The 23,958-nt window shown below is 38.8% G+C and overlaps 1 protein-coding gene across 14 annotated transcripts in view; it reads right to left on the bottom strand.

The window, feature by feature from the left end:
- LOC105469876 (transmembrane protein 108) overlaps positions 1-23,958 on the bottom strand; it is a 343,076-nt gene that overhangs the window by 150,819 nt on the left and 168,299 nt on the right. For 7 of the 14 annotated variants that reach the window (XM_071090926.1, XM_011721429.3, XM_011721441.2 and 4 more), the window contains one exon: positions 182-267. In XM_071090926.1, the coding sequence (XP_070947027.1) occupies positions 182-221 (40 nt within the window). In that variant the 5' untranslated portion in view covers positions 222-267. Of the gene's footprint in view, positions 1-181; positions 268-2,696; positions 2,775-23,958 lie in introns of all 14 variants that reach the window. The other 7 variants (XM_071090927.1, XM_011721430.3, XM_011721442.2 and 4 more) reach the window with 2 other exon arrangements.

Here is a 23,958-nt window from a genome sequence, read left to right as displayed (position 1 = left end):
TAAAACAGAGATCTTAGAATGAATTAATGCTTGATACTTCATCTGGATGAAGCAGAGTGAAACTTTACTGTCCTCTTTCACTGATCCAACCCTGGTCTTCATCCAGAAAGTAAGTTCTGGGCATCCAGCAAATAATGACATTGGTATATTTTAAGAAAGAAGAAATGCAGTGTCAACTTACTTAACAGCTGGCAATAGAGGGCCTGTAAACTTCTCTTCATGGTATCATCTGGTCCTGCTTATCCTCCAGTTTATTCATGATTCTGTCTAGGAAATGGGGAGAAGAAAATTGTTACATCTGAGGAACATAATTTAAAAATCAGAAAGAACTCCGCTCAATAGGATCTTGGTTGTAAATCCTAACTTACCCAATTTCGAAGAGAAAAAATCTTGGGATAAATACACCACAAACAGTTTAATTTACAATGGTGTATGTTATAAAATTACCAACTAATCAACTGGTCGAACCCTGAAACTATACACCCCACTGAAGAAAGCTCATAGGGGCAGCTAGTGAGAATCTGGGTTCAGAAATGAAGACTTTTTTTCATGAATCTCTATAATCACACGAGAAACAAAAAATTTCTTTTCTCATCTCATTTCTGCTAAGGCGCTCACAAAACAAGCAAACACCCAAATAAAACAAACAAAAAACAAGCTAGAAAGCTTTGCCACACTTGAAACTGTATTATTTTAAATAGTTTTTCTATTATTTTCTGATTTCAAGGATACTTCTGGTATGGACTATTTAGAAAAAGTAAATAGAAAATACAGATAAAAATAAGCAAGAAAATATATATTATCCATAATCCCACGAATAAGAGGTGATTAGCACCCACATTTTAGAGTGTATCTCTTTAGCCTTTTGAATGTGCACTTCTATTGGTCTGTTTAATTTTATATTTAATTTTTAATTTAATTTTTCTCCCTAGCAGCAGAAATATCTTTGTGTTGTTACTATTACTTTACAATTTTATTTTACATGGCAAACTGTGTTTCTTTAAGATAAATTCCTAGAAATTGAAACGCATTATGGAAGGACATAAAGTAAGGCTTTTTGAAATAAATATATTACCAAATTCCTCCTCATCAATACTAGCATATTAGAACAACCATTAGACTATACTCTACCCAAGAAAGAAATTAACAGTTTCATCTCTGCCAGTAGGCAAATATTTGGTCTCAATGTTTTAATTTGCTTTTTATGTTTATTGGCCATTTGTATATAAAATTTTTAAAATGTATATTATTTAACAATTCTCTACTAGCATGCCAGGTTTTTTGTTTTCTCATGACATCCCAAGTAGAACTACCTATCTTTAAATTTTTTAATTGAGATATAACTCATATATAAAATTCAGCCTTTAAGGTATACAATTCAGTGATTGGGAATATATTCAAAAGTTGTCCAACCATCACCACTACCTAATTCCGGAATGTTTTCATCACTCAGAAATGAAATCACCATGTTTGCTGTAAGTCACTCCCCATTTTCCCCTCCTTTGGCAACCACTAATCTATTGTCTCTATGGATTTGGCCATTCTGGACATTTTATATAAACAGAATCATATGTGTCTGGCTCTTCCACTCAGCATAATGTTTTTATTTTATTTTACGGTGTTTTTTGAGATGGAGTCTCACTCTGTTGCCAGGCTGGAGTGCAGTGGCGTGATCTCAGTTCACTGCAACCTCCACCTCCTGGGTTCAAGCGATTCTCATGCCTCAGCCTCCTGAGTAACTGGGATTACAGGCACACGCCACCACACCCAGCTAATTTATAGTTTTAGTAGATATTTTTAGTAGATACAGGGTTTCACCATGTTGGCCAGGATGGTCTTGATCTCCTGACCTCATGATCTGCCCGTCTCAGCCTCCCAAGGTGCTGGGATTACAGGCGTGAGCCACTGCGCCTGGCCTCAGCATAATGTTTTTAAGGCTCATCAATGTTATATAACATTCTAGGTTTTCAAGTGTTTTTTTAATAAGAATTCTACCTACCTCACAGACATTCTACCATGGTTAGAAAGGCCTTCCTTAGTCCAAGATTATATAAATACTTGCCCATATTTTCTTCCTGATATGGTTTGGCCATGTCCCTACCCAAACCTCATCTTGAATTCTCATGTATTGTGGGAGTGACCTGGCGGCAGGTAATTGAATCATAGGGGTGGGTCATTCCCATGCTGTTCTCGTGATGGTGAATAAGTCTCACAAGATCTGATGGTTTTAAAAATGGGAGATTCCCTGTACAAGCTCTCTCTCTCTGCCTGCCGCCATCCACATAAGATGTGACTTGCTCCTCCCTTGACTCCCACCATGATTGTGAGGCCTCCCCAGCCATGTGGAACTGTAAGTCCATTAAACCTCTTTCTTTTCTAAATTGCCCAGTCTCGGGTATGTCTTTATTAGTAGCGTGAAAACAAACTAACACACTTCCAGTAATTTTTATTTCATTTATTACATTCTAAATGCTTTTGTATTCTTAGATATTATCAACCAAAAATAAAATTCTAAGCACCCCAACTGACTGAATGGCTCCCTCCTCTCAGTCAAGGGAATTCCAAAGAAACCTGAAAAACTAGCTCAGGCCATGATGGGAAGTGGGGGTCAGACATGCCTCATTATACTTTCTTCCCTTTGGATTTGAGGCAAAACTGACCAGCATTAACATTAAAACAGTGATCTTAGAACTCACCGAACAGATTGTTTGTAGTAACAAGATACCAAAATCCAACCTGACTCTACTTTAGCATCACAAGACAGATAGCAGGCCCTGAAAAATATCAAAGTATTTTATCCAAAAACATATTTCTTTGACATATTTTAAATGGTCCTGCAAAGCTATCTCTTGTGGAGGAAAATTTACACACTGTAGAGAATCCCCTTGCCTTTCCAGGTCTTTTTCTGATCCTGGAGAGATTAGCTGAGAGTCTAGCACCTTTTAAATGTCTGAATAGGAAACATTAGCCACATATTACCTCTAAGGGCAGTCATTTTATGTGCATAATGAGAACCTTGGTTTCTACTACCCATTAGCTTAACCCAGACCCTCCTTTCTATTGATTCCAGGTCTTCAAATAATATTAATAACTCCTTCAGCCAACTGCCAACCAGAAAATCTTTGAATCCACCTATGATCTTTAAGCCCTTACTTTGAGTTGTCCCACCTTTCTAGACTGAAACAATGTATACCTCAATGTACTGGATGTCTTATAAAACCAGATTGTAACCCAACCACCTTGGGCACCTGTTCTCAAGACCTCCAGAGGCTGTTGCAGGTCATGGTCCTCACATTTGGCTCAGAAGAAATCTCTTCAAATATTTTATGGAGTTTGGTTTTTTCATCAACAATCTGTTTCTGGACTTTGTATTAAGTTTTACATTTTTCTGTTTGCTCATTCTTCAACTAGAACAATAAGTGTTCAAATTAAACCACTGGTACATTGAGTTCTCTATTATTACTCTTTTAAAAAATATTTTTTTGTTACTTGAGCTTGTTTTTTTACCTCACTCCAAAATTAACTTTAAGATCACTTTATTAAAATCCAGAAAAGGTACACTAGGATTATAGTCAGAATTATCTTCTATTTGCTTTATTAATTTGGGAGAGACTGACTTGGTATCTCATCAAAATCTAGCTGGGGTGAGGAAGAACCTAAGTATTCCAAAACATATTGCTCTGGAAATCAGAAGAATTCCTTTCTGGGGCTGGGAAGTGCTCTTTTTGGGGGGCATGGGGTACAACAGATCAATGACTTTTTTGGTTAGGCAAATTCGTCCCCCACCACCAGTGTGATTTGTATGAGGAAGGAAAAGAAAGAGATAGATAAAGTGCTCTACATTATACAAAAATTAATTAGGGGCTGGGCGCAGTGGCTCACGCCTGTAATCCCAGCACTTTGGGAGGCCGAGGCAGGTGGATCACAAGGTCAGGAGATTGAGACCATCCTGGCTAACACAGTGAAACCCCATCTCTACTAAAAATACAAAAAATTAGCCGGGCGTGGTGGCAGGTGCCTGTAGTCCCACCTACTCACGGGGCTGAGGCAGGAGAATTGCTTGACCCCAGGAAGCGGAGACTGCAGTGAGCCGAGATCGTGCCATTGCATCCCAGCCTAGGCGACAGAGTGGAACTCTGTCTCAAAAAAAAAAAAAAAAAAAAAAAAAAATTAAGAGGTTTGAGTTTCCAGAGGCTATGGCTAGGAAAAAAGAGTTAAAGGGTATAGAAATTAGAGAGGCTGAGGAGATGATACACAAGAAATATTGAGACAGGAAGAGGCAACTCCAAAAGATGGTAGCAGGTGGGACCTAAGGATGAAGGATAAAGTGAGAAATTCTCCACAGGAGATGCCCATGAATGTTAAGATGTCTAATACTTAATTTTTCATTGCGTCTTGTTTTATGCACATATACACTATATATGTATTAGTCTGTTTTCATGCTGCTGATAAAGACATACCCAAGACTGGGTAATTTATAAAGAAAAAGAGGTTTAATGGACTCACAGCTCCACATGGCTGGGGAGGAGTCACAATCATGGTAGAAGGCAAAAAGCACATCTTACATGGCAGCAGGCAAGAGAGAAAAGAGCCAAGCAAAAGGGATTTCCCCTTATAAAACCATAGGATCTCATGACACTTACTCACTACTATGAGAAAATTATGGGGAAAACCACCCCCATGATTCAATTATCTTCCACTGAGCCTCCCCTCCCATAACACGTGGGAATTATGGGAGCTACAATTTAAGATGAGATTTGGGTGGGAACACAGCCAAACCATATCAATATGCTCCATCTGTATTCCTTCTCCACAATGCTCATCCACCACTAGTATTGTCAAAACTTCAGTAAAAGTCTGACACAAAACAGCCTTGTATTAGTGATGCTTGGCAGGGGCAATAAAAGAGAAGAGATCGTCCCAAGTCAAGGGTGACCCAGGAGCAGTCAGAGGCAGCAGCCCTAGGAGCCACAACAATGGTTAGTGGGTATATGTGGAGCGTTTAGAATGTGGTAAGCATTCAATAAATGGATGCTTAGTAATAATAGTAAATAAATAATGGATGAATGAATAAATAAATGATCAATAACAAGAGAACAGAGAAACAGTTGTGGTTGAATATATTGATCAAGGGGATCATAAGTCCTTCAATAGTCTCTGGAAATTCTTAAAGATTTTTGAAAAAGTGACAGACTTCCCATAATACATGGAACAGGTTCACCTTATTCAGTTATCAAAAACAACTGAGTCTATAAATCTGGGAGATTTGGGATCAACTGAGTTACACAGGGTTATCCCAACTAGAAGCTGTATTTGGCTATTTATTAAAAATTAATCTTAATTAGGTCCTCTTTTAGAGTTTCAGTGTTTTTCTTTCATTTAAGTTCTACAGTCCTGTCAAGTTTTATAGCTTTTAGACATTTTATGTTTATTTTTTCACAGTGATAGAATTTGTTTCCATTATATTTCCTAATTGCCTCTACATAAAAATGACTGACATTCATTTTGTGACCTAACTGAACTAACTTACTATTCTAATGATGGTTTCTCAGCTGAGTCTCTTGGGTCAATTGTGCTGCTTTGGATAGATGGCAAGCCACAATTAGATTCCATCAAAAGCCTCTTTTAACCATATAGTAGAAAATATTAATCACATCTGTCTGGTCCCTCAGGGAATAATTCAGGAGGATGATAACTAATTTGGGGGATGAAATCCTAAAAAAGTACAGAGTTACATCTAAAAGGATTGCATAAAGGAAAAACAACCCACCCTTGCAACCCATGCTCCAGGCCCATGCCTACAGACCCAATAACAGGCCTACTACAGTAGTTTTAGGCTCCAGGTTCAATTCCATACACTCAGGCACCAGGCTGACCACCTGCTGACCCAGACATGAAGCCAGGCTGCCCGAGGACTCCAACAGCACACCTGCTCATGGACCATACCAGATGACCTGCTCAGAATCTCTGGACAGGTTGACTGGTAAAGGGCTTTCCCAAACAAAGCAAGTCTGCAAATACTAAAATAAGTCCCTATTTCTTCAAATGCACAGACACTGACGCATGGCAACAAGGATGAAGAACAATCAAAGAAACATGACACTACCAAAGAACAAAATTAAGCACCAGTGACCAACCCCAAAGAAATGGAGACTTATAAACTGTCTAACAAAGATTTAAATAATTGTATAACCAGCCTGGGCAACAAGGCAAGAACCCATTTCTACAAAAAAAAATTTAAAAATTAGCTGGGCATGGTGATGTGTGCCTATGGTCTCAGCTACTTGAGAGGCTGAGGTAGAAGGATTGCTTGAGTCTGGGAAGTTGAAGCTGTAGTGAGCCATAATCATGCTCCAGCCTGGGTGACAAAGTGAGAGAAAAAAAAGTACAAATAATTGTATGAAAGAAGCTAACTGCAGAGAAACAATTCAACGAAATCAGGAGAATAATATATCCAGAACCTACAAAGAACTCAAACAAATTTACAAGAAAAAAACAACCCCATCAAAAAGTGGGCAAAGGATATGAACAGACACTTCTCAAAAGAAGACATTTATGCAGCCAACAGACATGAAAAAATGCTCATCATCACTGGCCATCAGAGAAATGCAAATCAAAACCATAATGAGATACCATCTCACACCAGTTAGAATGGCGATCATTAAAAAGTTAGGAAACAACAGGTGCTGGAGAGGATGTGGAGAAATAGGAACACTTTTACACTGTTGGTGGGACTGTAAACTAGTTCAACCATTGTGGAAGGCAGTGTGGTGATTCCTCAAGGATCTAGAACTAGAAATACCATTTGACCAGCCATCCCATCACTGGGTATATACCCAAAGGATTATAAATCATGCTGCTATAAAGACACATGCACACATATGTTTATTGTGGCACTATTCACAATAGCAAAGACTTGGAACCAACCCAAATGTCCATCAATAACAGACTGAATTAAGAAAATGTGGCATATATACACCACGGAATACTATGCAGCCACAAAAAAAGGATGAGTTCTTGTCCTTTGTAGGGACATGGATGCAGCTGGAAACCATCATTCTCAGCAAACTATCTCAAGAACAGAAAACCAAACACTGCATGTTCTCACTCATAGGTGGGAACTGAACAATGAAAACACTTGGACACAGGAAGGGGAACATCACACACCAGGGCCTGTCATGGGGTGTGACTGGGGGGAGGGATAGCATTAGGAGATATACCTAATGTAAATGACGAGTTAATGGGTACAGCGCACCAACATGGCACATGTATACATATGTAACAAACCTGCACGTTGTGTACATGTACCCTAGAACTTAAAGTATAATATAAAAATAAAAAATAAAAAAAAGACCAAAATGAGAAATGTAATAGAAATTGAAATTATTTAAAAACAAGACAACAAAGTAGACAATTCTGTAGATGAAAAATATAATACAATGAAAGAAATGAAAAATGCAATAGAAGCCATCAACAACAGAAATGGTCAAGCAGAAGAAAAATTTGTGAACTTGAAGACAAGTTATTTGAAAATATGTGGTCAGAGGAGAAAAAAATAATAAAAAGGAATTATAGGAGGTTTAAGAAAAAAGGCAAAGGAACAAAAGTTTAAAAATAAATAATAGAAAAGTTTTCAAATCAGGAAAAGATATAAATATCCAGGTACAGGAAGGTCAAAGGCCTCCAATAAGAGTCCATTGAAACAACACAGATGATATATTATAATTGAACTGTTAAAAATGAAAGACAAAGAGAGGGTCCTGAAAGCAGCAAGAGAAAAGAAGCAAATAACATAAAATGGGAGTTCCTAAGGCTGCAGTTTCTCAGCAGAAACCTTCTAGGTGAAGAGAGAGTGGGACGATATATTCAAAGTGCTGAAGGAAAAAAAAAAATGCCAAAAAAACCCCTGAAACCAGCAAAGCTGTCTTTCTGAAATAAAGAAGATATAAAGACTTTTCCAGGCAAACAAAAGCTGAAGGAGTTCATCACCACCAGGCGTGTCTTACAAGAAGTGCTAAAGGGAGTTCTCTGAGCTAAAAGAACAGAACACTAATTAATACAAGAAAACATATGAAAGCATAAAACTTACTGGTAAAAATAAGTGGATAGTCAAATTCAGAATACTCTAATACTATAATGGTGGCAGGTAAATCACCTTTATCTTTAGTATGGAGGTTAAAATATAAAACTATTAAAATAATAAGAGCTATGGTAATTTGTTAAAGGATACACAATATAAAAGATGTAAACTGTAACATCAAAAATATAAAATATAGAGAAGTGGAGTAAAATTGCAGAGGTTTTTTTTGCAATCAAAGTTAAGTTGTTATCAGCTTGAAAAAAGGCTTTTATAAGTTGCTTTATGTAAGCCTCATGGTGGTCACAAAGCAAAACACTATAGTAGACCCACAAAAGTAAAAAAAAGTAAACAAAAATAAGGAAATACCCTCACACATATGGTGTTAGAAGTGTTGAGTAATATGAGAGTAAAGGAAAATAAACAAATTTATTCAAATGTATTTATTTGAATAATTTTTTAATTCAAAAGTGGAATAACCTAGAAGAAATGAATAAACTTCTTTCCTTCTCAAAAGTCCTTACTTATCAATAATTATCTTGATTATAAATGGATTACATTATCAAATCAAGAAACATAAGCTGGGCGTGGTGGTGCACGCCTATAGTCCTAGCTAGTCAGGAGGCTGAGGCAGGAGGATCACTTGAGCCCAGGAGTTTGAGACTACAATGAGCTATGATCATGCTGCTGCACTCCAACCTTGTCAACACAGTGAGACTTCACCTCTTTAAAAAAATGACTGAATGAGTAATTAAAAAAAAAAAAGACTCAACTATATACTGCCTATAAGAGACTCATTTCACCTTTAAGGACACATACAAAATGAAAGTGAAGGGATGGAAAAATAATCCATGCAAACAGAAATAAAAAGAGAGCAGGGTAACTATATTTTTATTGGATAAAAAAGACTTTTAGTCAAACACTGTAAAAAAAAAAAAAAACAAAACTCATCATTATATAAGGATGAAAGCTTCAATTCATCAAGAGGATATAACAACTATAAATACATATGCATGCAACATTGGAGCACCTACATATATAAAAAATATTAATAGATCTGAAAGGATAGATAGACTCTTAATAATAGCAGGGGACTTCAAGGCTCCACTTTCAATCACGGACAGATTATCCAGACAGAAGACTAAGAAAGAAATATTGACTTAAACTACATTTTAGAGCAAATGGGACAGACATATATAGAACATTCCACCTAAGAGCAGCAGAATACACATTCTTCTCGAGCACACATAAAACATTTTCCAGGACAGACTACACATAACACAAGTCTTAAGTTTAAGGAGATCTAAATCATATGAAATGTATTTTCCAGCCACAATGGTATAATGCTAAAAGTCAATAACAGGAGGAATTTCAGAAAATTCACAAACACTGGAAATTAAACAGCATGCCCCTGAGCAACCAAACAATGAATTAAATGGAAGAATAAAAATTATCTTGAGACAAATGAAAATGAGCACATAATACACCAAAGCTTAAAGGATGCAAAACAAAAGCAGTTCTAAGAGGAAAATGTATAGCAATAAAAGCCTACATCAAAAAAGCAGATTTCAAATAGACAAACTAACATCATACATCAACAAAATAGGAATAAAAGAACAAACAAAGCCCAAAGTTAGAAGGAAGGAAATAATAAAGGCCAAAGCGTAAATAAATGACAGAGAGACAATATAAACAATAGAAAAGATCAGTGAAACTGAGAGGTGGTAATCAATAAACTTTTAGCTAGACTAAGAAAAAAAGAGAATACTCAAAGTTTGACATGAAAGAAAAGACATTACAATGAATACTGCGAAAATACAAAGGATCATAACAGACTACCATGGACAATTATATGCCAACAAATTGAATAATCTAGAATAAATGAATAAACTTCTAGAGACGTACAACCTACTAAGAGCGAATCATGAAGAAATAGAAATTCTGAACAGACCAGTAACAAGTAAGGAAATTGAATCAGTAATTAAAAGTCTCCCATTAGAGAAAAGCCCAGGGCCTGATGACTTAACTGCTTAACTCTACCAAACATTTAAAGAAGAACTAATACCAATCCTTTTCAAACTCTTCAGAAAAAAAAAAAAAGAAGAAGAAGAAGAAGAAGAGGGAATAATTACAAACTCATTTTTAGAAGGCTAGCCTTATCCTGATACCCAAGCCAGACAGGGATACTACAGGAAAAGAAAACTATAGGTCAGTATCCCTGATGAATATAGGACACAAAAATCCTCAACAAAATGCTTGCAAACCAAGTTCAACAGCACATCAAAAAGATTATTCACCAAGATTAAGTGAAATTTATCCCAAAGATGCAAGGATGCTTCAACATACACAAGTCTACTAATTAAAGAATGAAGAACAAAAATCGTATTAGCATTTCAAAAGTCAAAGCGTTTGAAAAAATTCAACATCCTAACATGATTTAAAAAAAAAACTCTCAATAAATTAAGTACACAATAAAAGTAATTCAATGCAACAAAGTCCATATACGACAAACCCACAGCTAACATATGCAACAATGTAAAATTGAAAGCTTTTTCTTTAAGATCAGGAACAAGACAAAGAAGCCATCACTGTCACTTTTATTCAAAATAGTACTAGAAGTCCTAGTCACAGCAGTTAGGCAAGAGAAAGAAATAAAAGGCATTCAAACTGGAAAGAAAAAAATTAAATGTTTCTGTCTGCAGATGACATATTATATATAGAAAACGTTAAAGAATCTACCAAAACACTGTTAAAACTGACAAATCCAGTAAAGTTGCAGCATACAAGAAACAAACACACAGAATTAGTTGCATGTCTATATACTAACAACAAACTATCTAAAGAGAGCAATAAAACAATCCTATTTGCAATAGTTACAAAAAAATACTTAGAAATAAATTTAATGAAGAAGATGGAAGACCTGTACACTGAAAACTACAAACTATTAATAAAAGAAATTGAAGACATAAATAAATGGAAAGATATCCTATGTTCACAGATTGGAAAAATTAATGTTAAAATGTCCATACTAACTAAAATTCCAATAACTTTTTTTTTTTTACAGAAAGAGAGAAAACAATCTTGAAATTGGTAATGAACCACAAAGACTCCAAATAGCCAAAGTAATCTTGAGCAAAAAGAACAAATATGGAGGCATCACACTACCTGACTTCAAAATACACTACAAAACTATAGTAATCAAAACTGTTTGGTACTGACATAAAAACAGACCAATGGAACAGAACAGAGAGCCCAGAAATAAATCCATGCATTCATGGCCAATTGATTTTTGACAAAGATGCCAAGAACACATAATAGGGAAAGGACAATCTCTTCAATAAATGGCATTGGGAAAATTGAGTATCAACATGCAGATACAATGAAATTAGACTCCTATGTCACCCAATATATAAAACTCAATTCCAAGTAGATTAAAGACATAAATATAGGACTGAAACTGTAAATCTACTACTAGAAGAAGACATGGGAAAATCTCCACGACATTGGTCTGGGCAATGATTTTTTGGATATGACCCCAAAGCACAGGCAACAAAAGCAAAAACAAACAAATGAGATTACATTAAACAAACAAGCTTTTACACAGCAAAAGAAACAATCAACGGAGTTATGAGACAATCTATGGAATGGGAAAATGTATTTGAAAACTGTGCATATGATAAAGGATTGATATACAAAATATATAAAAAACTCAACTAAATAGTAAGAAAACAACCAGATTAAAAAATGAGCAACAAAACTGAATAGACATTTCTCAAAAGAGGACATACCCATGGTCAAGAGGTTCACGAAAAAATGCTCAACATCACTGTACACTAACAAAAGAGAGATACAAATCAAAACCACAATGAGATATCAACTCACATCTGTTAGAATGGCTATTATCAAAAAGATGCAAGATAAATTTTGGCAAAGATGTGAAGAAAAGGGAACCCTTGCACGCTGTTGATCGGAAGGTAAATTAGCACAACTATTACGGAATACAGTAGGGAGGCTCCTGAAAAAACAAGAACTAAAACTACCACATAATTCATCAATCCCACTACTGGGTATATATTCAAGGAAAATGAAATCAGTATGTAGAGATAATGCATGTTCATGTTCATTGTAGCAATATTCACAACAGTCAAGATATGTAATCAACCTAAGTATCTGTCAATAGATGAATGGATAAAGAAAGTGTGGTATACATATGCACAATGGAATACCATTCAGCATCATAAAGGAAGCAATTCCCGTCATTAGCAACATGGATAAACTTGGAAGATAGTAAGTGAAATAAGCCTGGCACAGAAAAACAACTACCATATGATCTCACTTATATGTGTAATCTAAAAAAGTTGAACTAATAGAAGCAGAGTAGAATGGTGGTTACCAAGGGCTTGGGGAGACGGAGTTGGGGAGATGTTATTTGAAGGATACAAAGTTTCAGTTAGGAGAAATAAATTCAAAAGATTTATTGTACAACATGGTGACAATTGTTAATAACAATGTATTGTATTCTTGGAAATCACTAAGAGTAGATTTTAAATGTTCTCACCATAAAAAATACATGAGGGAAAGCATTTGACCAAACATATGAGATGGTGGCAAAGGTGGGGACCTCACTGATTATTAGCACAAGAGAAACACAAGGGATGTAAGTAACCTGGACCATACCGTACTTAAGGAGAGTGAGCCTAATAGAACTCTGCTTCTCAAGCTTAAGTGGGACAGTCATATCACTTGCACTGAGTCAGGAGGAATACTTCTCAATTTTATAGAACACTAAAACTGTTCTAATTAGAAATGTCTATGGTGTCAGAAAACAGCAATAAAGAGCCAAATGAAAAGCTCTGATATTTGATATGCAAATTGACTTGAAATGACAAGTACATGAAGAGCAACTAAGGAAGAACAGCCAGGAAATCTCTGGGGGGGGGGAAAAAGCAAGATGGTGTCAGGGGAACTGCCGGCCTTATCAGACATTAAAACATACTCTAAAGCCTCTATAATTAAAAGCATTTGATATTGACACACGAGTAGGTCCAATGATATATGAAAATTTAGGACTGATAAAGGCAGCATATCAAATCAGTTGGAGAAAATATAAGCATTTAACACATGTTGAGATACTGGTTGAGCAATATGGAAACCGGTAAAACTACACTCATTCCAAACACCATACCCCAATATAAATTCCAAATCTATCAGATATTTAAATGTAAAAAAGCATAGAAGTACTAGGAAAAAAATACAGGTAAATTCTACTATAACTTGTGAGTACAGAAGCTTTGCTAACTCTGACTCAAAATCTAAAGCAATAAGGAAAAAGATTGATAAACTTTATTACACATATAAATTCAGTAAAAAAAAGTAAAAACAAAACTGAAAAAAACAAAAACTCTTCAACTTATAACAGGCAAGGGGTTACTATACCTAAAATTTCTTTGTAATCCCAAAATAAATACTTGCAATGCTTTTTTGGTCATTAGTGGACACGCACAGAGTGGCAAAAAATTTCAGTCAATCAATGCACACATTTCCAGTTGAAGATGAGCAAGGTGATGCTCTGTCTTTCATGTTTCAGCTCTTTCCTGGAAATAAATGTCCTCTCCATGGACTATTTAGTGTCTTTTTTTTTTTTTTTTTTTTACATTTTTATGCTTTTGTGTTGGTGATTTTACTATTAAATATGGTTTGCGAGCAAAGTGCTGAGGTGCTGTCTAGTGTTTCTAAGCAAAATAAGTTGCGATGTAGCTTTTACAGAAAATGCTGTAGATTAGCTTCATTCAGACATAAGTTACAGTGCTGTTGGCCATAAGCTCAATGTTAGATAAGGTGTCTTTAATCAGAAACACACAAAAGAAGGGTACATACTGATCAGTTGATATAAGTTTGTGAGAGGTTCACAGAAACCTAACCTTCTATTTCTTTTATGAGAAATGGTTCTGAATTAGATAATTCAACGTTTATGGAGACTGTAGACAATAGCAGTCCCCAACCTTTTTGGCACCAGGGACCAGTTTTGAGAAAGACAATTTTTCTACAGACCTGGGGTGGGGGACATGGTTTTGGGATGAAACTGCCCCACCTCAGATCATCTGGCATTAGATTCTCATAAGGAACATGCGACCTAGATCCCTCACACGTGCAGTTCACAATAGAGTTCCTGCTCCTATGAGAATGTAATGCCACCGCTGATCCGACAGGAGGTGGAACTCAGCTGGTAATGCTCCCTCAGCTGCAGCTCACCTCCTGCTAATGCAGCCTGGTTCTTAACAGGCCATGGACTGGTACCGCCTGTGGCCCAGGGGTTGGGGGATGCTAGTTATCTAACATAACTACCAAATAGAAATAATTGATTGTATTTGAATTGAGATTTAAAATATTTTGTGAGACAAAGAGTGATGACAACCAACAACCCAGGCCAATAGTAGAGTTTCGACAAAACAGAACAATAGATTTCCCTCTCCCTAGGAAAAGAGAAAATTTGATTAAGTCAGTGGTCAACATGCCTTAGAAAGCCCTCAGGGAAAATAAAAGACTAGGAAGATTGAGATACAGAATATAACCCTTCCTTTGGATCTAGTTCCTTGCAGTGGGGGAGGGGAGGACAGAAGTGACTAACATCACAGATTTGTGAGGAGGTTGGGAAAGGAGCATATGCCTGTTTTACAGGTGGGGACATGGACACCAAGAAGTCAAGATCTTTGCTCAAGATCAAACCTATTATCTACGTGCCTGTGAACTAGTTTCTTGAGCTCTGATCCTTAAATTTCCTGTTATAGGGGTAAGAATGGTTCTAGATATACTTGCTGCAAAGATGGAGACAAGGCATGTCAAGTACTTGGCCCACGGCCAGGTAAGTTCTCTGTGCAAGTTAGCAACTATCACCCAGTAGCAGAATGCAAGACAAATTGGGCCAGAGCTCAATTTGAGAGAGTTGTCTCTGTTAATTGTGATTCCCCTAAGCCAGAAATGACCCAAAGGCTTTGGGGCCATTCCCCAAATAGCCCCTTTTGTTAAATCTAGTGTCATATTAAAATTGGATTTATTAATTACTCTTAGGGGTATAAATTGAATTTTAAGGATCTTATTTATAAGTTATACTTCTGCCTTCTTTAAAAGGAATCTGAGCAAGCTTACAACTAGATGCAACTTGTATAATAGAATTATTAACACACCAAAGCACAATAATGACTCCAGAAAGAAAGGTCCAAAATAATGTAGCAAAAGGGAGGATTAATTTTACCATAAGATGGAATGGGCCAATACATTTCCCTTGGAGCTTCCTGGAAATGAAGGCCAAAAGGATAGCTAGTATCATTTATTTCCGGCTACATAAACAGAAGTACATTTTTATTTTGTTCAGAAACACAAACTTCATCTGTCACTAATTGCTAAGAAAAGATCATCAGACAGATGTTTTGATAAACATTAGCATCCTCAATAGCAGTTTTATAGAATATGAACAGAATACTCTTGTTATGGCTACTCCTTATGATCAACCCACAATAAAAACTAAAGTCATTGTGCTAAGTAGTAATTCAGGGAAAGCATTTCAATGAGTAGTGCAAGCACAATGGTAGAAGGGAAAGAACCAGGCAGGCCTGCCACTTAGTAGCTTTGCTCTGTGACCTTGGGTGAGTTACTTAATTTATCTGGAGTCTCAGCTTTCTCATCTTCAAATGGGGCTGATACCTAATCAGAGGACAGTTAGGGTAATTAAATGTACTAAAACACCTACCATGTGTCTTGCACATCATATGTCTCTCTTGTTCTCCTGAGCTAATAATGGTGTACAGACATGCTGCTTTTGGTTATTTGGGACAGAGAGAACTGGGAAAACAGAAGGAATGAATATTCAGCATGTTATCTCAGGGCCTCAGCATCTTGTTGTTCCATGAGCAGCAGATTACTTCAGGACGGCAAATATGAAGGTCTCTCAGGCTTACTTACAGCATAAGTCACAAATGAATGCATGTGTCCACAGGGCTGGGTTTGGGCTATAATGGCATTTTTAGTCAAATTCTGTTGATACAGATGCTTTGCATATTAAACGCAGGAATATCCTTCACTTCCATAAACAGATGTTCTCTCTCTTCTTTCTTTCCTTCCTTTCCTTTTTTTTTTTTCCTTTGTTTTGACAGAGTCTCCCTCTGTCACCCAGGCTGGAGTGCAGTGGTGCAATCTTGGCCCTACTGCAACCTCCGCCGCCCGAGTTCAAGCCATTCTCATGCCTCAGCCTCTCGAATACCTGGGATTTCCGGCATTTGCCACAACATCTGACTAATTTTTGTACTTCTGGCAGAAACAGGGTTTTGCCATGTTGCCCAAGCTGATCTTGAATTACTGACCTCAGGTGATCCACCTGCCTTGGCCTCCCAAAGTGCTGGGATTACAGGCATAAGACACCGTGCCTAGCCGTTCTCTCTCATTTTCCTTGAAATCTGTGCTACTCCTAGTCTATCTTTTAAATTTTTGTATTTTGCACAAAAAATATTTCACTGTCCTCTGAACTTATGATCAACAGTGTGGGCACAATTACAGTAAGTGTCACTTTGTGGCAGCTCTGTGAGATTACAGGGAGTATAATGAACTAGACAGCAAATGGGTATAGTGGTCTTTTGACATACCAACTGTCAACAGGAAAACAGATCTTTTCCCTCGTTTTTCTTAAGAAAATAGAAAATTCTCTCAAAAATTTTCTCCTAAGTTTTTAAGAAAAGTCAGAAATCTGAATATTTAGATGGAATTTCCCTATTTTAAAGTGCTGGCAATTAATTCACGTAGGCCAGGACTACAAGCCAGATGAAAGAGGACTGTGTAATTCCTGATTCAGAGAGGCTTTCATAATGCAGAATCTACATGGGCACTTTTCTAGAAAACTGAGGAGCAGAGTGCCTGTCCCTGGAGGGATTTGTACTGAGGGAGGAGGCAGAGCAGATCCCTGCATTCTGCAAGTCCTCCAGCCAGCCTGGAGTCCAGGCTATCACTCAGGATAATTTCAAGGGGGAAAAAAAACCCCACCTGTAATGGAACTCCTTTCTGCTCTTTTCTTTCATATTTCCCTTTCTAAAAAATAAAAGAAAATACAGGAGGTTGTCAGTTCTACCAAGATGCTGAATTCCAAACAAAAAGGCAAAAACTGTTAATCTCCTGCTAAGGAAAAGCCTACAAAAGGGAATCAATTAATGTGAATTCTACTTGAGGACTCAGAAGTAATTGCTTGAGTGCTCCTCAAGAATGGCTGCTGGAGTCTATTTGCATTTGTTGAGGGAGGGTGTTCAACTCTCCACAGCCACTGAGGTCAGCAATGGGGTAAAAATAGTACCGGGAGTTTGAGGCTTATCAGAATGACACAGAACCTCCTTCTTCCGGCATTAAAGGGAATTAGGACCATTTAGCTCCTTTGAGGAGACAGAAGGTGCTTGTGCAGGGTGAAGAATACGTATCATACTTCCCTTTTTATGGTTTTGGTGTTCAAGACTGAATATTGAGGTCACGGAATTAAATGACATTGTAGAGATGCCAAATACTAAAGGAGCATGTTCTATCATTTTGACTACACTGCTTATGAAAATGATTATTTCTTGTACACAGCAAACTCATTCATTTTTCTTTTCTCTTTTGCAATGCCTGAAAAACATCTTCAGAAATTGAATTCAGGGACCTAAAAATTATGTGTATTTCCTTTGGGCAGCCGTCAGTTTTCCTGAAACATGTGCTGATGTTTTTACGTAGAAAGGTAGGTAAGGTCATAGAAAGGAGGCACAGTTCTTACCAGAACTTTTTACATGTCAAAAGAAAACTTAAACCCAAGAGGCATGCTTTGAAGAGGCAATACACTTCAGCATGTGAAATTATTCATAATATGGCCGGGCGCGGTGGCTCAAGCCTGTAATCCCAGCACTTTGGGAGGCCGAGGTGGGCGGATCACAAGGTCAGGAGATCGAGACCACAGTGAAACCCCGTCTCTACTAAAAATACAAAAAATTAGCCGGGCGCGATGGCGGGCGCCTGTAGTCCCAGCTACTCAGGAGGCTGAGGCAGGAGAATGGCGTGAACCCAGGAGGCGGAGCTTGCAGTGAACCGAGATCGCGCCACTGCACTCCAGCCTGGGCGACAAAGCGAGACTCCGTCTCAAAAAAAAAAAAAAAGAAATTATTCATAATATCATAGTCATTAATAAATTTTAATTTTTTGCTACCGAGTGACATGTGGATTAAAAATCAGTTAATTTTAATCTTGACCTTTAACCTCAAATTCGCTTTTTTGGGGCCTCATTCCCCTTCTTTAGTTCCTCTCATTCCACTTGAATCCACATAAAAACTTCTTTAAGTCTTAAGCTAGTATAAAGATGTGTTTCTGGTTTAATCTTTCAAAATACATCATTTATGTCAAGTGGTTCCTACAGGGTTGGCAGGCAGTCTGTTGAATATACAGCTGGAATAAAAATTATAGTGAAACGAAAAATACGTGGGCAAGAGTAGGTTGGGCCAATATTAAACAGACACAGCTATCATCTGAAGAGTATGGATTAAGTTATCTGTTTGGACTTGTGCAGGAAAGCTTAGTCCCACAGTGAAGTTCATGATATTCCAAACATTTCAAATGAGTTTCATTTTTATGTCTTGCTCCAGGAAGCATGGATAAAATAATACATTCGACTTCACCTGTGAGGAACTTAAATAGCTTTATATCATTATGTTGATAATTCTACCTTGCTTTGATGACTGGAAGGCTAGAAGAAATATCTGAAAGTTCCAAGATTGGTAATTTCCCACACTAGCTGATGGCCAGGATCTATTTCAAATATATATCCCCAGGTCTTTCCCTTAGGAATTCTGACTCCCAGGTTATGGGATGGAGAAATTTTAAAAGGCTCCCAATATGGCTATTATGATCAGTCAGGCTTGGAATCCAAAAACCTAATCTAGCAGTTCTTAATGCTGACTGAACACTAGGACAGTGACTGAACACTAGAACAATGGAGGAACACAGCAATGCTTGTGCCATGCTACATCCCAGATTAAGGAAATCAGACTCCCTGAAGGAATGTGGGAAGCTTCAAGGTGATCCTGCTGTACAGTTGGGTTGACAACCACGAATCCTTACTCCAGCCTCAGAGAGTACTAGAGCCACAGTGAGGCCAGGCCCACTTATTCTCTTCCCTGAAAGTGACAGTTTTATGAGAGATGAAGGAAGTGGGATGATAAATGAAACCACATTTGCAAGTTATATTCAAAACAGCAAAGGAGTGAGTCAGTGTTTCTTAAACATTTGGATCCAATGCCTTTCATGCAATTCAAGTTTTAAGCAACATGAGCTTTTGGTGATCTTTCACCCAATCTCTGACTCTGGTAAGCCTCTCACTTGTCCCTACTGCTTGATTCACAGGGATGTCTGGAAGAATAAGGAGATAGTAACTGAAAAGGAGAGATGGGGTTCAGGGAAGGGAAGAGGGTGTGGGAAGCCACCCCCGGACTGTGAGCTTGTCATGAAGCTGAAACCACGCTCATCTCTAAATCATTCATTCCCAGGGGGGAAAAGTGCTCCTCTTCCTGAAGATGGCATTCATAGAGAAGACAGACTGAGAGAAAACAGTTGAGGCTGCAAATTCTGAGTGGGGGCAATGGAGGAGAGACTACACCAAAGGAACCTCCTTCCCTGCTGGGGACCACAGTCAACTGCACAGAGAGAAACAGGGCAGGAAGATGCAGTACACACAGCAGTGAGCCAGGAGATCCATTTCCTTGGAAAATACTGAGTGCCACAACTTAACATGCACTGTGCTAATAGGAGGGGCTGGGGCTGAGAATAAAAACAAATGAGACATGCTCCTCGTCTTTAAGAGCTTGCAGCTTGGCATGGGGAGAGACTACCTTGTCAAAAATCACTCTATAGACAGTTTTGCCTATGTATTTGTCTAATGCACTTGTATTAGGCAAGGTATATCATAGCAAATTATATTCTAACAAATTAGAAAATGGGGCAGGCATGGTGGCTCACGCCTATAATCCCAGGTCTTTGGAAGGCCAAGGCAGGAAGGCTGCTTGAGGCTGGGAGTTTGAGACCAGCTTGGCAAAATAGCAAAACCCCATATCTTAAAAAAAAAAAAAAAAAAAAATTAGCCAGATGTGGTGGCCTGCATCTATAGTCAGAGCTGCTTGGAAGGGGCTGGGGCAGCAGGATCCCTTGAGCTAGTCTGAAGTTGCAGTGAGCTATGATTGTGCCACTGCACTTCTGCCTGGGCAACAGCGAGACCCTGTCTCTTAAAAGCCTTTTCCTTCTTGAGTCTCAGCGTTCCTATCAATAAAACAGGTATAACGTCTATACTGCAAGGTAGTTTTGAGAATAAAATGACATGAAACATCCACACAGAGTCTGGAACACAGAAGTACCAGAATCATGCCCTATTTTTCCTTTAAAAGAAAAATTGTTATCTTCTGGAGTAGCAAGACAAGGTTTCTGAAGGAGGTGGAAATTCAGCTAAACCTTGAAGGTTAAGAGTGATGGAAAATGCAAAGGCACAGAGGTAAGACAGTGAAGCAGGAGTTTGGGAATGAGTACATTAAACAACAGGAGATCTACCATTGGCTGCTGTAAAATCCTTCCCCAGTACAGTTTTGGATATAATGTGACTGGCTCTCCAGCTTCTGAAACAGAGTTGGGTCAATGTTCTTTTCTTCGAGGGGAGGGGAGAATATATTCCGGAGAGGACAAGACTGACAGGGAAGTAGCTGGCAGTAGTTGGAAATCAGGAAGATGGGAGCTGGGTCCCCAAAGCACAATCTTCCCAAATCAATATAAGAAATAAATGCCTACTAACCACGGGATAGCTGGAAGCCCCAGCCAGCTACAGGATCCAGAATCATCCCCATCAATGTTTACACAGCAATAGATGACTAACACTAGGTGGTGGCAAACCCAGGTTTACACCTGGATAGATCTGGCTCCTGCAGCTAGATCCTCAGAACTGGAGGACAGCTAACTATGTAGGCTGGCTTTCATCACTCCATCAACTTCACAGTAATGTCACCACGTGGTCTACACAAGTGGTTCTCAAAGTTTGGTCCTCAGACCACTAGCAGCACCCAGGAGCTTGTTAGAAATGAAAATGATCAGGTTCTACTTCAGAATCACTGAATCAGAAACTCTGGGGGTGGGGCCCAGTAACCTGTACTTCAACAAGCTCTCCAGGATATATACTGAAGTTTGGGAACGCCTGCTTTACACACAGGAATTTCTGGGCCCATTATGCTATGGCAGGGTTTTACTGTACAACGGTGACCTTGGATAAATAATATACCTCTTTAGAGGACCAATAAAATGAAGAAAGAGGTAGCTGGAGCAGAAAGATCTATCTCCAAGGTCCCTTTCAATTGTAACATGCTATAATTTATTAGTTCACCAGTGGGGGAAATGTTTACAGCTCATTAGTTCAAACAGATGGGCAGTGTTGGCATTTGTGGATCTTACGCATTGAGTGTGGTGTGCTTGAATTCTAATGGCTAATTTTAACATGCTACACATCTTCATTATTAGACTTATTAGGCTATTAATGTTAATGCTATATGATTGACCCCCATATGGAGGGGAGCATTAAAACATGAGTTTTGTATGAGGAAAACCAACAATTTAATTGCAATGAATTTCTCGTCTCTGTTGTGGTTACATATAATCACTAAGAACTAGACCTTCACTGAATTAAAATTCTAAACACAGGCAGTCAGAATTGATTTAAATAATTAAATCCTGGAACACCTACTTTCAAATAAACCTCTCATCCAGCACCTAAAAAACTTTACGATGATAGCCAATACTTACAGGTAAATCAAACATGTAAGCCACTTCTGCCTGACAAATCAGTTCAAATCAGAGGTCTAGGGGAGGGCTAGCAAGATGGCCAAACAGGTACAGCTCTGGTCTGCAGCTCCCAATGAGATCAATGCAGAAGGCAGGTAACTTCTGCATTTCCAACTGAAGTACCCGGCTCACCTCACTGGGACTGGTTAGACAGTGGGTGCAGCCCACAGAGGGCGAGCAGAAGCAGGGTGGGGTGTCACCTCACCTGGGAAGTGCAAGGAGTCAGGGAATTCCCTCCCATAGCTAAGGGAAGCCTTGAGGGACTGTATCTTGAGGAACGGTGCATTCCAGTGCAGATACTATGCGTTTCCCACGGTCTTCGCAACACCAGGGCCCGGAGTTTCAAGCACAAAAGTGGGCAGCCATTTGGGCAGACACCGAGCTAGCTGAGAGTTGTTTTGTTTGTTTGTTTTTGTTTGTTTCATATCCCAGTGGCACCTGGAATGCCAGTAAGACACAACTGTTCACTCCCATGGAAAGGGGGCTGAAGCCGGGGAGACAAGTGGTCTAGCTCAGCGGATCTGACCCCCATGGAGCCCAGCAAACTAAGATCCACTGGCTTGAAATTCTTGCTGCCACCACAGAAGTTTGAAGTCAACTTGGGACACTCGAGCTTGGTGGTGGATGGCGTCTGCCATTACTGAGGCTTGAGTAGGCGGTTTTCCCCTCACAGTGTAAACAAAGCCACTGGGAAGTCTGAACTGGGCAGAACCCACCACAGCTCTGCAAACCCTCTGTAGCCAGACTGCCTCTCTAGATTCCTCCTCTCTGGGCAGGGCATCTCTGAAGGAAAGGCAGAAGTCCCAGTCAGGGACTTATAGATAAAACTCCCATCTCCCTGGGACACAGCATCTGAGGGAAGGGGCAGCTGCGGGTACAGCTTCAGCAGACTTAAATGTTCCCGCCTGCCAGCTCCAAAGGGAGCAGTGGATCACCCAGCACAGTGCTTAAGCTCTGCTAAGGGACAGACTGCCTCCTCAAGTGGGTCCCTGACCCCTATGCTTCCTGACTAGGAGACACGTCCCAGCAGGGATCGACAGACACCTCATACAGGAGAGCTCTAGCTGGCATCTGGTGGGTGCCCTTCTGGGACGGAACTTCCAGAGGAAGGAACAGGCAGCAATCTTTGCTGTTCTGTAGCCTCCACTGGTGACCCCCAGGCAAACAGGGTCTGGAGTGGACCTCCAGCAAACTCCAATGGTCCTGCAGCAAAGGGGCCTGACTCTTAGAAGGAAAACTAACAAACGGAAAGGAACAGCATCAACATCAACAAAAAGGACATCCACACAACAATCCCATCCAAAGGTCACCAACATCAAAGACCAAAGGCAGATAAATCCACGAAGATGAGGAAAAACCTGCACAAAAAGGCTGAACATTCCAAAAACCAGAACACCTCTTCTCCCCCAAAGGATCACAACTCCTCGCCAGCAAGGGAACAAAACTGGATGGAGAATGAGTTTGACAAATTGACAGAAGTAGGCTTCAGAAGGTGGGTAATAACAAACTCCTCTGAGCTAAAGGAGCATGTTCTAACCCAATGCAAGGAAGCTAAGAACATAAAAGGTTAGAGGAATTGTTAACTGGAATAATCAGTTTAGAGAAGAACATAAATGACCTGATGGAGCTGAAAACACAGCTTGAGAACTTCGTGGAGCATACAGAAGTATCAATAGCTGAATTGATCAGGCAGCAGAAAGGATATCAGAGATTGAAGATCAACTTAATGAAATAAAGCATGAAGACAAGATTAGAGAACAAAAGAATGAAAAGGAATGAACAAAGCCTCCAAGAAATATGGGACTATGTGAAAAGACCAACCTACATTTGATTGGTGTACCTGAAAGTGATGGGGAGAATGGAACCAAGCTGGAAAACACTCTTCAGGATATTATCCAGGAGAACTTCTCCAGTCTAGCAAGACAGGCCAACATTCAAATTCAGGAAATACAGAGAACATCACAAAGATACTTGTTGAGAAGAGCAACCCCAAGACATACAGTCATCAGATT

Source organism: Macaca nemestrina, chromosome 2 (assembly GCF_043159975.1).
Source record: "Macaca nemestrina isolate mMacNem1 chromosome 2, mMacNem.hap1, whole genome shotgun sequence".
Lineage (NCBI taxonomy): Eukaryota > Metazoa > Chordata > Mammalia > Primates > Cercopithecidae > Macaca > Macaca nemestrina.
This window is presented reverse-complemented; position numbering and strand designations above follow the sequence as displayed.